Below are 17,041 nucleotides of genomic sequence, written 5' to 3'. Positions count from 1 at the left end.
CAATTCACTTGGAAGAAGCATGCCTGGAAGTGGATTAGCTGTGAATGGACTGCCACCCATGTAGGTTAACCTGGGGGGTGTCAGGAAAAACTTTATCCTTGATCTTTGGGCACACAAAATTTAATTGATGAAAAGGAGCCATAATGTCTACTGAGTACTGCACCCACTGAAAGACAGACTACCCAACCCTCCGTGATGGTATTAGGCACTAAGAGATATCTCTATTTCAGCATTAATCAAACAGATTTGCTTAGAGTTCAAAGTGGGCTGTGCATGAACCATCACCTGGGCCAAGGGATCATTTCTAGTTTCTGATAATATATATACCTCTAATATTGTTCAAGTGTGGCTTCATTAACAAAGACTGGGCCCAAAATCTCTTACTTTCTGCAGTGAGGGCTGGTTTTGACTAATGCTGATGCAAATAACTTCTTATCTTTATCAGGAATATGTGTCACTAATCTAACAGATGAAGACTTCCAACAGTCATCATCATCATCTTCTCAAACATGGACCCAGACAGTCCCAACTTTTCCTCTGGGTGAGCTTCCATCTCCTAACTAAAGGAAATCTTGGAAACCTAGACCCTCTTGCTGTAAAAGTATCTTCTTTCTAGGCATCATTACTTGAGATTATCTACCTCTCTCTCTACAAAGTATTTATAGCCTTTGGGCTCTAGAGAGGAGTGCACTATTCTCTCCAGATACCACTGTTGGGCTCCAAGGGCTTCCAGCCTCAGTTATAAATGGACTCTTGGCACAGTGCATGTGCTTCAAAATCCAAGTAATATTTGCAGTTCTCTGGTAATTAAATTTAACACTATTTTAGAACTGAGTTTTATTGTTCTGAGATCTTTTTAACCAAATGACTCAAATCTGATAGATATTTGATTTGTATGAAGACTACCACTTACACTCTAACCTCTCATTTTCTCCACTCCCTGCAAACCTATTTTATGTGTTATTGATGTAGTTTAGTTAATGTAGCTTATACTACAGAAATGGATTTTTAGTACCATGTTGAATATAATATTCCAACGTAAATTTGCTTAAAAAAAAAGTATAGGTATAATTATCAGGACTGTTTGCTGATCTATGAACTTTTGCTCATCCATTCTTTGGATAAACCTAGTCAGTTGATTCTAAGTCAAAACACTCAACTTGGCAGTGGGTGAGTTGTTGCCTAAGAGGAAATAATTTGTCACTGAAACACCAGTCAACTGAACCCAAAGCTATGATGCAATGCCAAATAGTACACTCTTTGATTTAATGAATCATTTAGAAAATCACTAGCATAAGTATTGTACCAGTATTTGCTCTCAGTTGTGACAGCAGAGATTGTCAGACCATTTGACTTCAGTGGAACCCCTCATCTATATAAAATTAGAAGTCAGCATAGACCCTAGAAGCTGCCTTAGTTGATGTGGAGCTGCAGCTTAGAGCCCTGTTGGCTCCATCTCCCTCTTATCTTATGATATTGTACCCCAAGGGCCCCAGGTCACCACCAATCTCAGTTGGGAAACTTCTAGGTTGCAACATGATAACAAAAAGGCCAAGATCATGGTTTCAGTGGTCATGGCAGCCATGGCCAACCTCTCCCACTTACAAACCCAAAGTACCATGTAGTATAGGATGGATGTATACTTGATATTTAACAGAAAGAAATTATTTTTATCACTATACTTAACCAACCCCCCTACAAGTGTGTATTTATGTTACCAACAAGAGTGAGTATGCAAAATCTCTCCAACTTAAAACCATATACTCTATTGTTGTGTTAATAGAATCATCTTTGTCTATTAAGAATACTTCATTTTGTTTAGCAGAGATAATAAGTACCCATTAATGGTGTTATTAGTGGGATTGAGACATGTGCTATGGAGTCAGTCCAGAAACCCTCCCAGGACCCTTTAGGCCTGAGTTTCCACATCTGTCTGGTGTTGGAAGAGAGTCCAGATGGACATTCAACAAACTACTCTCTCAGAGCACAGTCCCATCTTGCTGTGATTTGTCAGAATTTTTATGGCTTCCCATAGTGAAAACTTCCTTGTGATTCTTTATTCCTTGAGAAGTTTAGATTCTGCATTTCTTTCTCTAATTCTTTCATCTTCCATCTGAGACCATATGGGACTTAAGTTTAGATCTGGGATTTATATCTAAATATGAAATTGTAGGCAACCACTTAGTGGCAAAATATTGCCTTGAATTGTTAGTTAATTAATTAAATTCCTCTGTAGAAAGTTTTTTGTTTGTTTTAAAGAAGATTTCAAAGATCTGAAATGAAGTGATCTCTTCATAATCCTGTTCACTGTCCTTATATCTCTGACCCTCAACACCACCTACTACCCCATCATGAATAGCTCACTTCACCACTGACATCAAGAGGAAATCAAAGCCATAGGCAGAAACAGCCTCAAGCTCCTGCCTCTAACACTGCAAACCCACCAAAATCTATATCCTCCCTTCCTCCTTCTCCCTTTTCCACTGAAAAGGAACCCGTACTCTGTGCCCAATCTCCTCACTTGTGCCCCACTTCCTCCACTCTTGACTCCTTCAATATCTCTTCCTCCTTTGTATACCCACTCTGCTGCTTCCTTACCAGCAGCTTTCACCATACTCAAGCATCTCCTGAGTTCATGGAATGCTCCAGCTACTGGACTATCTTCTGTTTCCCTTCATGGTCAAATTCCTGTTCCTCACCTCCTATTTACCCCAAGAGTGCCCTAAAATGTCACCAATAGTTCCTTATTGTTACATATAATTTAGCAATAAATTTTGAGATACTTCTCAAAAGTATCTAAACTTTTGAAAAATTATTCCTATTTAAAAAACAACAAGCAAACATCTATTCAGTCAGTAAGTATTTATTGAGTTCTTCCTAGTGCTGGGAACTGAAGATGTAGCAGGAAACAGGTGTTGGTGATCATCGAGTTTACATTAAGAGCAGAAGGAGAGCTAAGCAATAAACAAGTAAATAAGTGAACAAGATAATTCCCAAGAGTGATAAGTGCTGTGAAGACAAATACAACTAAAAAATCTAAAGTGGTGGGATAGAGAGTAACTATGGAAACCTCAGTCAGTTTCCAAGGGAAACATCTCTGAGATGATATTTGAGCTGAAGTCACCAGTGCAAAGATCTTGGACCAGAGCATCACAGGCAGAGTGAATAGCAAGAACAGAGCCCCGACTGAGCATAAGCACTGAGTAGCTATGACAACATATTGTTTATACATACAAAAGTAGACAACAGAAAGAAGACAGGAAACTGTCATCTTGCGGGGTAGGGAAAGTGCTTCTGAGCTGCAAATGGGATAGATAAAACCTGGAAGGGCAATAAGTCTTGTACCCTTAGGGCTGGAGCATAGTTCCAGCTCCCCTCCACTATTCTCCTAAGTAGAAAAGTGTTGGAGGGTTGAGGATGAGTGGGATTTGGATCAACTGTCTGTATTTCTCACCCTTTGGTCCCAACTTTAAAGCCAAAAAACAAATCAGCCAAGCTTGGGCTTACAACAAGCTGAGATAGCTTCTGGAGTGGACCCCACTGGAGCCTCAAGAGAGATAAACCCACCCCAACTGCTCTCCTTCCATCCCCCAACTCTGAGATGAGTAAGGAAAGTGGTCCAAGACAGGTTCCTGCAAGGCTGCTGCTGGGCAAACAGTAGAACCCTAAGTCAGGGTCAGGCCCCCGAAAGGGAGACTATTAGTGTGTGATCTTCTCATGTGGTCAGTTTCCGTGGTCAGAGTCCTCTTGGGGGAACAGAATTGCATGAGACTTGGAGGGGCTCTCCAGGATTTGTGCCTGAGAGAGAAAATGAGAGCCCAAAAGTATTTACCCAAAGCCAAGTTCCCCAACAATACACAAACACACACACCAGTCAACAGGAGGGCAAGATGATCTGAAAGTCCTCCAATTAACCTAGGGGCAACCCCCACCCAAAGTGTGTGTGTGTAGGGATGTAGTCTAACAAGGGCAGAGTCAGGGGTTATTTCCTATGCCCCTGATTGAGAGTCCATACTTAAGGTTAAAGTTCTTCCCAAGAGTCTCTGGCTATAAATATTGGGAGAAAATTAGAGATGAAGTCAACTCCCAGCCTTACTCCATTATAATTGGGTTCAGACCTGCACACATCATGGGTTAACCTCCTACAAAGGAGGTAAATCTTGGACTACTTATCTACCCTAACTTCCCAATTCTTCACCCCTATCCCCCACTTAATTCTCCTTTCCCCAGGGTCAAGCTCCTGTCCTATTTTACCTGATCCCACTATAGTATGTGGAGGCACTAACCAGGGACAATAAAGAGGGACCAGTACTCAGATCTCCCCAGGAATTTGGGGCACTAGGGCCTGGAAATAGCAACTATTTGAGTACCCCTTCTGGTCCTACGAAGGGCCCTGGGGCCATCTGTCTGTGTCCTGAGGTGAGAGCACAGGAGAACAGAATCTCTGCTTCACAGATGGCTCCTCTCAGCATCGTTGTCTCCAGGAGCCTTTAGGAAAGGGGCAGGGAGTAAGGCATTGAGTAATCCCAGACAACTTGCCCAAGTTGAAGCAATTAATTCTAGAGTTAGATCTGTCCATATGGGTTAGAAAGGCTCAAAAACAGTGTCTTGGAATATTTGCTCTCACCCAGGCAGAGACCAGAAGACATTCACAAATCCCTGTGTGAGGTTGGTGACAGGGGCCTGGGGAGTGGGAGGGAGTTGCTTCTTCATGACTTTACTCTCATCTCTGACAGAGCACACTGGCTGAATTTAACATGTAGATTTAGACAACTCCTACCCTCCTTGGGAATTTCCTTGCATGTCTGGTTCATCTGCTAACCTAATATCTTACTCAAAAGAACTTGGATCTTCCCCAGAACCAACTGTACCTCTGACTGTGTGCTAGTACAGGGGAACTGGTTGAAGAGGTCAAATGAAAACCAAATGGAACAGGGAAAGAGAGGAACCAGGCAGAGGATTAGTTACAAAGAAGATCAAGAATCAAATGTCAAACTAGGCAACAGGATGTCAAAGATAGAGGGGAAAAGATATTGGAGGACAATAAAAGGGCTGGTACCTGGCTATTCTGGTCCAAAGACTCTGGAGGTCTGTGCATGTTCTGTGAAAGACAGGACTGCAGCTGAGACTAAAAGAGCCATATACTGAGATCTGGAGCCCAAGGGGACACTGCTGGGACCCACCAACTGGAGTATGACACATAGAGATACCCCCTCTCACCTCCAGGCAGGCTGCCCGGCAACCCCTGCCCCGAGGGGACTGTGGGCATTGGTAGTTGCCACATCAACAGGTGTCTGCCCCTGCGCCATATTTGAAGCTAGGTGACTTGCCCAAGAGCACATGAGTCAAGAAGCAGTGAGTCCAGGTCCTGAGGTGGTCCATTCACTTGAAACTCCTCCCTCACTTTTTCCGTGGGGTTGGCTTGCTCTTCCTTTTCAATCTGGTTTACAAAGAGAAACAAAAATCCATAGCGTTTCTAAGTGATGAACATTTTCTCTGTGCTCAGTTAACATAATTGTGAACTTATAGATACATTTAGGGTTATTATTTCTCTGGGAAATCTAGCCTTAGAATTTCTTTTCTTAATTTCACAAATCTGGTAGTATCTGGCCAAAATAATATGTTAACTTTTTCCTGGCCTAAGCCTAGAAAAATTATTCTTTTGAAGTTCTATATTTTGTACAATAATTATTGGTTTTTTGATTAATCATTGAAGATAATTTTAAGACACAGAAAACACAAAGGAAATAAAAAATACCACCCCACTCCTTAAAAAAAAACTACTTTTACTGACAATAGGCATAAAGACATGATGTACACTTATATACATTAAGGTATTTAAACTCACATTATAAAATTGTGGCCATATTAACATGTTGCTATTTTGATGGGGAACAGATTGTGTTCAGAAGATAAACAACACCCAGTAAAAACATTATATATATGTGTCTCCAAACAGTTGCTTGCAAGCTTGTTCTCCAACTGAGGGATTACATTTTATTAACCACAATTTATTTAGACAGCAGAACTCTATGTGACTACCTTGGAAATGAGGCCATGTCAAATAGTTTCAGAACATCATCAAAGTTCTTAATTTAAAAATCAAACAAGAAAAAACCCCACCAAGATACACACATTAGGAATCCCAACTTTTGTATCAACATGGATGGGACCGGAGGAGATTATGCTGAGTGAAATAAGTCAGGCAGAGAAAGTCGATTATAATATGGTTTCACTTACTTGTGGAGCATAAAGAATAACACAGAAGACATTAGAAGAAAGAAAGGAAAAGCAAATTGGGGTAAGTCAGAGGGAAAGACGAAGGGTGAGAGACTGTGGACTCTGAGAAACATTGAGGGTTTGGGAGGGGAGGGGAGTGGGGGAATGGGTGAAACTGATGATAGTTATTAAGGAGGACACATATTGCATGGAGCCCTGGGTGTGGTGCATAAACAATGAATCTTGGAACACTGAAAAAATAAAATAAAATTTAATTTAATAAAAAAAGAAATGTGCCATACTTTTAACACTGAAAACTAAACTTATGAGAAACACAGTTTTTCCTATAACTGAGGGGGTTTTTAAAATTAGAAATAAGATTCACAGTCAGGTGTTAACAATACCATTTTCCAAAACCCAAAATTATATATCAAGCTAACAGGGCTGGATACCAAGAAAAATAAAAGAATAAATACTTTATTTTAACCTGTAGAATAAATTATAGCCGGAGAAGGTTGGAACACATCCCTGGAAATTTGAGAAGAAAATCTCTTTACATTTTCTGGATTGCTTCCACGAACTCGAGGCATGACAGCCTGTTCATAAAAGAATGTTCCATAAATCATGCTAGATATGAAACCCTGGGTGCTGGCACTGACATGGAAGACCACAAATCCCAGGCATCACCCTGTGCGGGTAGCCCTGCAATCAGCCACTGTGGCATCCTAGATGGTGTGAGCTCCTTATTATCTAATTAGCCCTCCACTGGCAATGGCAGCTACATGGGTTCCACAAAGGGTAGCCAAATTGTGCAGCAATAGCCCATGAAATCCAGTTCAACAAGGGGAAGCAACTGAATTGGGGAGGATCTGCTAGTGGCCAGGATTAAATGACACAATGTGTCTATTAAATAACAGTTCTAATAACATCCACTTACCTAACAGTATAAGATGATGAAAAATGCACTTTACACTAACAACTGATGAGGAAGGTAAAATCCTCATTTTACAAATGGGAAAAATATAGCTTTCAAAGAATAACTTTGACAGACAGCAGAGCCTGGATTCAAACCTGATGTCAGAGTCTTTGTCCTTCCCACTGTGCCAGAATGACAGCTAGGTTGTATTTTCAGGTCTTATTCACTCAGTAACATCAGCCAACTCCTGAATCAGGTCCTGGGGATATAAGTGTTAAGAGTCCCAGGTCCTGATTCATGCAGATTCTGGCAAGAGAGATGCACACTACTGTGTCTGAAATGTAGTAATGGAAGTAAAAGACAAGCTCAGGGGAGAGGTGGCCCTCTGATAGCAAGAACTGTGAAGACCCTTAAGTCAAAAGGCTATGCCAAGACTCCTTAGAAATTACAATATGATGAGTCTGCAGACACAGGAGAGGAGAAGTTCTATGTCTACATGAAATACTCTGTACATCATCCTCAAAGATCAAGTCAAAACAGGAACATAACAGGTCATTATTACACAAAAGTCAAATCTTACATAAAATGTCCTAGTCATCTTATTGTAGCACAGCTTTGAGGGATGAAAATTATAAAGACTCTCCATATAACAGAGCATCTAATTTGGGCTCTAGCCTCCTTTAATGTTCCAGAAAGCCAATTTTGCAAGGACTTAATCTTGTTAAAATATTTCTCTTTAAAGAAAATGTTCAAGTGAAATAGTAGTTTAAACCATACAAAAATTAAGCATACATATTAAAAAGGGGGGGGGGGGAAAGCACCAAAAAAATTCACAGACATGATTGTCAATGTAGAAAATCCCAGAGTCTGCCCCAGAAAAAAAAAACTAGACTCAGTTTAGCAAGATCACAAGCTACATGATCAATATACAAAAATCAATTATGTTTTATATATTGTTAAATAAATTTTATATATTGACAATTATATTTTATATATTTTATATACATTGATATGCATTATATATCAGTTATATTTTATATATAGTATATATTTTATGTATATAATGCATGAAGTGCTTCATTATAAAGCAAACAAAATATGTACAATATCCGTATGCTGAAAATGCAAAACAAAAAAAGGTCTAAATGAATGGGCAGATATACCATGTCCATGGATTCAATATTGTTACAGTTTTCACCAAGTTGATTTATAAACTCAACACAACCCCATTCAATTCTACCAGAATATATTGTATAAATTCACACAATGACCCTAAATTTTGTATGGGAAAGTAGAGGAACTAGAATAATCACAACAAATTTCAAAAATAAAGAAGAGTGTTGGAGAATTCACACTAAACTGATTTCAATACTTACTGTAAGGCTATAGTAATAAAGTTGGTAAAAGAAGGATATGTAAATTAACTAACAGAATAGAAAGTCCAGAAATAAACTCATACATTTAGTCAACCAATTTTTGACAAAATTGCAAAGATAATTCAGTGGAGAATCTTCTCAATAAATGGTGTTGGAACAACTGAATGTCCATATGCAAAAAAAAAAAATTGAACCTCAATCCATACTTCACACTATTTACAAAATATTAACTCAAAATGGACAATAATGTAAATGTAAACTTAAAGTTTTAGATTTCTAGAAGAAAACATAGGAAGAAAATCTTTGGGACCTTGGGTTAGGCAAAGAAGTCTTACATATAATACAAAAAACATTATCTATAAAAGGAAAAAAAAATTGAAAAATTGGGGTTCATCAAAATTTAAAATTTTGGTTCTTCTAAAGACATTGTTAAAAAAATGAGAAAACAAGTCAAGCTAGCCATAGACTGGGAGAAAATATTTGCAAAACATATATTTGATAAATATATTAAATTTCATATATTTGATTATATATTTAATATATATCCAGATATATTTTTAAACTCCAAAAGCACAACAATAAGAAAAATAACAACCAACTTTTTGAAATGGGCAAAAGATCTTTTGTTTAAATATTTTATTTATTTATTTGACAGAGAGAGACACAGCAAGAGAGGGAACACCAGCAGGGGAGTGTGAGAAGGAGAAGCAGGTTTCCCAATGAGCAGAAAGATGTGGGGCTTGATCCCAGGACCCTGGGACCATGACCTGAGCTGAAGGCAGACACTTAATGACTGAGCCACCCAGGTACCCCTAGAATGGGCAAAAAGATTGAGCACACACTTGACTAGTAAATACCACCCATTTTTGGTGGATGATATATAAGTTCATTTAAAGATCCTCAATGTCACTAGTCATTAAGAAAATACAAAATTAAAATTACAATGAGATAGCACTATACATTTATTGGAATGGGTAAAATTTTAAAAGCTGATAAAATGCAGAACATACCACATTGCTAGTGGGAAAAAATAATATAACCACTGTCTAAAACAATTTAGCAGTTTCTTACACATTTAAACATATATCTACCACATGGCCCAGCAATACCAGTTCTACTTATTTACTCAAGAGAAAAGAAAACTTACACTCACATTAATGTTTACAGCAGGTTTATTCATAATCACCAAAAACTGAAAACAATCTAAATACCCTTCAACTGGTTAATGGAAAACTACGATAGGTACATGCATATAATGGAATATTACTCAGCAATAAAAATGAAAAAACTGCTGATTCATGCAACAACATGGTTCAATCTCAAATGCATTATGCTAAGTTAAAGAAGACAGACTCAAGAGGGTACATACTGTACAATTCCATTTATATGACATTTTAGACTTATAAGACAGAACTATAGGGACAGAAAAGATTATTGGTTGTCACGTGTTTGTTGATTGACTGCAAAGAGGAAATACGAGGGAAATTTGGTGGGGGGATGAGGTGATGTCTCAACTGTGATGGCGGTTACATGATTGTGTGTCTATAACTGTTTGCCGAAAAAGTCAAATGCTGCTGCATGCAAATTATATCTCAATAAACCTGATATATGTAGGTTATGTTTGGGATGGGTGGGTGTATTACATGCATATATATGACACTTGTGGGGTCCATGCCTTTCTCCTTTATCTGAATGCACATAACTGAACTATGACTGCCCAAAAGTTAATAGTGCTAAGTGATATGATGAGCATAATTCTGCTTATACCCAACTACTACTGTCCTGATGTGTGTTATTTTCCAATGAGACACAGCTGCCTGGAAATAGACATGGTGAAGACAGATGGCTGGATTCACCCAAAGTTAGAGTTTTCCCAAAGACATGAGACAGATATTTAGAGGGTAGTGGACTTCAGGGTGCTTTTGAAAGAGATTAAAATGTCGAGCCATGGCTTCTAATTTAGAGAGGGAGAAAAGTGAAGAAAGGAGTTTGAATAGACTTTTTTTTCAGAGAAGACATACAGATGGCCAACAGGTACATGAAAAGATCTTTAACATCACTAATCAACAGAAAAATGCAAATCAAAAATACATGAGATACCATCAACACCTGTAAGAATGGCTGTTACCAAAAAGAGTGGAAATAACAAGTGTTGGTAAAGATGTGGAGAACAGGCAACCCTTGTGCACTGTGGGTGGGAATGTAAATTGGTGCAACCACTATGGAAAACATCATGGAGTTTTCTCAAAAAAAATATAAAATAAAACAGCAATATGATCCAGCAATTTCATTTCTGAGTATTTACCCAAAAAAAATGAAAACACTAACTCAAAGAGATATAGGCACCTCCATGTTCATTGCAGAATTATTTAAAATAGCCAAGATATGGAAATAAACTACGTGTCCATCAATGGATGAATGGATGAATGGATAAAGAAACTGTGGCTTATATATACAGTGGAATATTATTCAGTCATAAATAAGAATGAGATCCTGCCATTTGCAATAACATGGATATGCCTTAAGGACATTACACTAAGGGAAATAAAGAGAATGGATTGATGGTTGCCGAAAGTGGAAGGTGGGGAGTAGGGGGCAGGAGAAATGAGTGCTGGGGTTTTTTTAGTTTAAATAAATTGGCTAATCTCTAATACAATACAGTACTATACAATATAATAAATATAAAAATCAAAATGCCAGAGGGAAAAAGGGAGTCTAATGAATGGAGAATGAAAAACAAGGGTCAGACCACTAGTGACACCCAGTGAAGTTTAAGAACAGCTGTGGAAACATTAGACAAAGCAAGCTGTAAGAAAAGCAGACTTGATGTGGAGTTGAATGATTCCACTGTCAATTGTGGAGATGATAATTTGTTTCCCTCCCTGGAGAATAAATTCCATAAGAACAAAAGATTCAGATGCAGCTCCAAGGATCAGAGCTCAGCTAGCTCTCAGTAGTTTTCCCAGCCTCGTCTCTGGTATTCAAAACCTACCCTAACTTTCTCAACTCTCCCCAGCTCTTTCATCCTTGGTTAGAACTTGCCTTCATCGTAATGACTATTAATGTGTCTCTCCTTTGCTAAACTGAATGGTTTTTCCTGCTCCCATCAAAGGCCAGTCTCCACACATACTGTGAGGGAGCTTTACTCTATCAACGATCTCCATTCCCCCTCTTATATTTTCAATCTCACTCTCATGTCCATACACCTTCTCATCAACTTTTAGCATACTCTAAGTTATAGTTCAAAAAAAATTCTAGAAGTAAAATTAGCCGTCATTTGTTGGGGATGTTTGAAAGTTAAGATGGTGGTTAGGTTTTCAACATGGGTGAAACGAGATGAAATGAGAGAATGAGCACGTCTTCATGGGAATGCAGTCAGGTGGGAACAGCTGGGTTTGGCAACATCCAGAGTGATCTGCCAGACAAAAAGGCCAAATGTGAGTTTAATGTTAGGGCTGGAGTAAGGTTTGAAAGTCATCAGTGTGCTAGTCATGAAAGAAGGGAAAAGAAGGAAAAGAAGGGAAAGAAGGAAAATCTCCCAAGCAGCAGGCTCAGGATGGAACCCCAGCAGATTCCAAGGTTTATCAATTAGCAGGAAAGGAAGGATTCACAATAAGGACAGAAGGAAAGTCCACAAAGAGAATTACGAAACAGGAGGGTCATGGAAGGCAAGAGTACAAAAAATTAATGACTGAGTGAGTAGTCAACAAATTTAACAGACAGTACCATTGATATAAAGACGGGGTTCAGCATTCATCAAGTAAAGCAGCACAAAGAGCATAGGGAAGCCGTTAGAGCAGATGTTATTGGGGCTTTGTCTACAATTCCTTGCCCTTACCACTGTATGCACATTGGCTGAATTTCCAGATGCCTTTCTCTGTCTGTGGGCTATTTCCTGCTGCTGTAGCCCACTTTGCCATCTGCTTGGTAGACCAAAGGGCCAAGGAATTAATACCTCCACTCTTGAAGTAGCATTGGTTGACCAATGACTGACAGGACCTGGTGTAAAAATAACCCAGTTCCTTCACCTACTGCTTAGATAGGAAAACTGAGTGCACATCTTACACTGGCTTCTAGGGCTCTTTAGCAGGATTAAGCCCCAGGAACCCACAGTGAGAACTGGTTTGATAACATAGAATCAGCTTCTTCCTTTCCTGTCACATTTCCCTGTTCCTCCAGCATTACCTTCCTTGCCCCAGTGAACTGCCTGCCCTTGCATTGTTGCTGCTGTAGGAACCTGCATAGGAGAAACTCCATAGAGGTGCTATGGGAAGAAGCAGAGCAAAGTGAGCTGAAGAGTTAATGCAATGTAGAGAAGTTAAGGTGATGAATTTACACTATTTATGCTGAAAATAAAAAAATAAATAAATAAAAAGAAAGAAACCAGAAACCAAATGGGATTACCCAAAGTAGTATTAAGGAGGGCACGTATTGCATGGAGCACTGGGTGTGGTGCAAAAACAATGAATACTGTTACACTGAAAATAAAAGAAAGAAAGAAAGAAAGAAAGAAAGAAAGAAAGAAAGAAAGAAAGAAAGAAAGAAAGAAAGAAAGAAAGTTGCCTGAGAAGAGGAGAGATGGGACAGGGCCAGAGGCAAACTCAGTCATTAAGAGACAATTCAACATGTTCAGAAGCTAAAGTGCTTTCTCTTTAGACAATAGAAAAAGGCTGAAGTTGTCAGGGAGGTTCAGCAAGACCCTGGAAGAAACATGAGTGGGGGGAGGAAGATTACACAGATCACACATAAGCAGAGGAAACGAGGGGTTGACTGCTCAGGAAAAAAATTCTTTCTCCCCTAACAAGAAGGATTGAAAGACAGATGCATATCATAATAAACATGTTGGGTCTGGTGGAAGAAAACTAGTCTGGAGAGAGGCAGGTGCTCATCCACCAACACTTATAAGCTATAGGCTTTTCCTAGCTGTGCTCAGCAACTCTCCACATCTAGGAATGGACTCGGCGTCTGGAAGTTGGAGTAGAGCACATGGACCATCAGCTTGATCTAGGTGAGGGATTTGTGGGATGAGTGTGGCTGGATGATGGACAACAATGGCATTAAGGCTGTTAGAGAAAGTAGTTAATCATGTGGTCTAAATTAAGGACATGGGACCAGGCAGGAATTGTCAGAATAGAAGAACAGACACAACTCATTGAACCAGAGAACTCTCTGGTTTACCCAGGCCTCTGTGAGTACTTGCTCTACATAGGCACTATTGTCTGGGGACTGCCACGATGTGTAGAAGCCTGCTTCTGGTCAGGAAGGAATTAATGACTTAGGTAGGGCAAGACTTAAGGGTTCAGTCATCCAAACTCATAAAAGCAATAATGCGATCTGAGAAGCAGGCAGAAGAGCCTGATCTAAGAGCAAAGTGCTCAGGCCCTTTTCTGAACTCTGCTATTACCTGGGAAATGGTAGATGAATTTCTGATTCTGTTTGGCTGATGAGACCAAAAATAGATTGCCAGGGTGTAAACATAAAGATACAATTAAGCATAATATATGTCTGGGTGACGTTTTACCACAAGCATGTAAGACATTTTTTCTAAGACATGAGTACAAAGTGAGTGTTTTTGCTTGTGTAAATACAGGGAAGGCTCAGAAAAGGGACTGGAAGGACAAGTTTAGCCAGTCTTGTACAAAGAGAAAATGATTTATGGTTTTCCAGAAGAACAAAGTGCAGAGTGTACCTTTTGGTATCAGGAAGGACAAAGAGAGGACATAGAAATTGTCTGGAGTAAGTTCGGGTCTGCACACCTGAAAAGGAGACAGGTACTCCCATCTAACAGTTGAAGCTTAGCCCCAATACCCAGTTCTGTCAGTGCACACTCAGACCATCAGACCATCAGAGTAATTGCTCTGGGTCAGTGATCTTCAGAAGTAAATTCTAGCTTGTCGAGTATGTCAGTGTTTACAATTGCATTATAAACATGCATGTTGTTTGTCAGTCCTAATAATTCCAAGCAAGCTCACAGCTATATATGTATGTGTGTGTGTACTTATATATAAGGATTTGTGGAATGAGTGTGGCTGGATATATATATATATATATCTTCTTCTACAGTGACAAAGGGAAAGTAGACTGTTTAATACTGTTTAATACTCCATTACCAATGTAACCAGCGTGTTGTCATTCAGTGAGTGGGCTTGTCCTAACCTTTAGAAGCAATGCAGTGCCATGTCTCGTTCAGGACAATGCATGGTCAATAAAACACCAAACCCTGCTTGCTTCAATATGAGACTCAAAGCTAAAGCACTCTTTCTCTGAAAAATCAAATTCTCTGGAGAGCCTGAAACCACTTAGAACCTTAACTCTCTACCAATCAGCTACTTTCCTGGGCTTTGATTTTATCATCTGCTGAAGTGAGACAAGAGAGTAAAAAGCAGCTGGAGGAGGGGAGGGACCAGATAGGGACCAGGCAAAATGGAAGCAGCCAAGCTTCGCGTAGTTCTGGAGGGAAGAGCAGCATCACCGAGGGAGGGGCCGCTCACAAATACCATGAGCAGCTGGACCAGGGGCATACATCATTTCCTTTGATTGCCCAGAGCTTGGTGCAGTGCTGTGCACATGATCTTGATGAATAGGCCTGAAAATACATGTAGTAATAGATTGGTTCTCCAAGCTTCTGGTGTGCAGGGCTCAATGGGTACAAGACATTTTGTGAAAGAATGAGTCAAAGGCACACTGCTCAAAGTTGTGCGACTGGTCCCAAATCAATCACAAAACCACAGATCACCTGCACCTAAAGCAGAGCACCGAGGAGCCAAAAGAGGCTTGGCCCAGGAAACATGTGTTAAACCTAAACAAGGATGACCTGTGAAATCCTAAAATCTTGAGGAATTGAAAGTAGAATAAATTAAGAGGAAGATCCAAGGTTTCCTCCCATCAGATACAAGAATGCTACCATGTTCAATCAGGTTGCAAGGAATTACACCAATCAGATCCTAAGATTTGAATATTCTCTGTTTTTTGAGATCTATCCAAGGGAGCTACTAAGGATCCAATAGGCCTCTGTCAGTATTTATTTAACCTTTAAAGGTCAGAACTCAGGAATGGGAATGGCACTATCTCAGAAAGTCCATTTAGAAGCTCTTTATTGACCTTTTCTCCAAGTGCAATTTAGTAGCTCTACTTAAGAGTGATTTTATTTTTTTCCCATTAACCTTCCCACCCCTTTGATTTGGGAACAGCCAACCAGTAGCAACAGAGGGAATAAACAGTGTGGTGAAGCAATGGCTCTAATGCATTTCCTCAGAACATTTAGAAATCTGAGAAGGAAAAATGAGTGTCTCAAGAAGGGCTCAGATGGTGCACCCTCAGTGTTGTGGACCATTACAAACAGGGGTTTTCAGGTCCCCTGTACCAGTGAACAAAAAGGACTGAGGAGGCAAGGGCAGCCTGAAACCTAATAAGAACAGTTAACTTGGGGAATCAAGTTACACCAACATTAGGATGTCTCTGGAGTTCAGGTGGATAAAACCAGCAGGATGGGTGCAGACAGATAAGTTGGCTTTCATGGTCTTCCATCTGTGTCCTGCTTGAACTCCCAGCCGCCCAAGCAGCCATCACACAACTCACTGCAAATGGTGGCTTGAAGCCACCCCCGCAGATGACCTGCCATGTATCCAGTTAGTTTCCTCTGCTTCTCACACTTCGTAACCAGTCCCACATATCTTAACTTACCTGGCCATCACCCTTGGACTCAGGCTCCCTGGGACATCTTGATTAATGACTAGGTAACCTGGTATACAATTTACTATTCCAGAATTAAAGATGGCAGCCTCTTACCTCCTTCACAAATTAACCTCACCTGATCTTGCATCTTTTTAATTCTTTCACTTTTGGTGTCATACACATGGCCCCTTTCACATGTCTTTATTGCACATTACAGATAATGTGGATCATTTATTATGGATGGAAGCATCAGTGCTTCTCAAAGGGTGGTCTGTGTACCACCTGTGTCACTATGCTGGGATGGAGGTGCTGCTTTTTGGAAATAAATATCTCCAGACCTCATCGGTGACCCAAGGAATTAGATTCTCTGGGGGTATTTCTAACATGATCCTGAGTTGATTCTTCTGCATCCTTAACTGGCAAACAGTGCATGACATGCACACACAGTAACATGCTATGCAGAATAAGTATGAAAATCTCAAATACAATGAGCACCCGCTTATTAACCCAAAAAACAGTTTCATTTCCAAATATTAAAAGGACTAAAAGATTGGCCTGCCATGTGCTTTGGCAGGGAATGTATGGAAAATCTCTGTACCCTCCACTCAATTTTGCTGTGAACCTAAAACTGATCTAAAATTGAAATATATTTTAAAAAAAGAAGAAGAGGAGGGAGGAGAAAGAGGTAGAGGAGGAGGAGGAGGAGGAGGTGGTGAAGGAGGAGGAGGAAGAGGAGAAGGAAAAGGAGAAGAAGAAGGAGGAGAAGGAGGGGAGAAGAGGAGGAGGAAGAATCTGACCTGTCTCAGATGGGACAGATAAACATGTCTCTGGCTCACTGTTTCCCTCTGCAATTCCT

At 39.8% G+C, this 17,041-nt stretch overlaps 1 protein-coding gene across 7 annotated transcripts in view; it reads right to left on the bottom strand.

The window, feature by feature from the left end:
- The window catches only part of MOBP (myelin associated oligodendrocyte basic protein), a 51,427-nt gene that overhangs the window by 8,222 nt on the left and 26,164 nt on the right, over positions 1–17,041 (bottom strand). For 5 of the 7 annotated variants that reach the window (XM_082746667.1, XM_082746662.1, XM_082746665.1 and 2 more), the window contains one exon: positions 5,060–5,440. In XM_082746667.1, coding sequence (XP_082602793.1) covers positions 5,401–5,440 — 40 coding nt within the window. In that variant the 3' untranslated portion in view covers positions 5,060–5,400. Of the gene's footprint in view, positions 1–2,847; positions 5,441–17,041 lie in introns of those variants that run through there. The other 2 variants (XM_082746663.1, XM_082746664.1) reach the window with 2 other exon arrangements.

Source organism: Mustela nivalis (genome assembly GCF_964662115.1).
Source record: "Mustela nivalis genome assembly, chromosome: 1".
Taxonomy (NCBI): domain Eukaryota; kingdom Metazoa; phylum Chordata; class Mammalia; order Carnivora; family Mustelidae; genus Mustela; species Mustela nivalis.
This window is presented reverse-complemented; position numbering and strand designations above follow the sequence as displayed.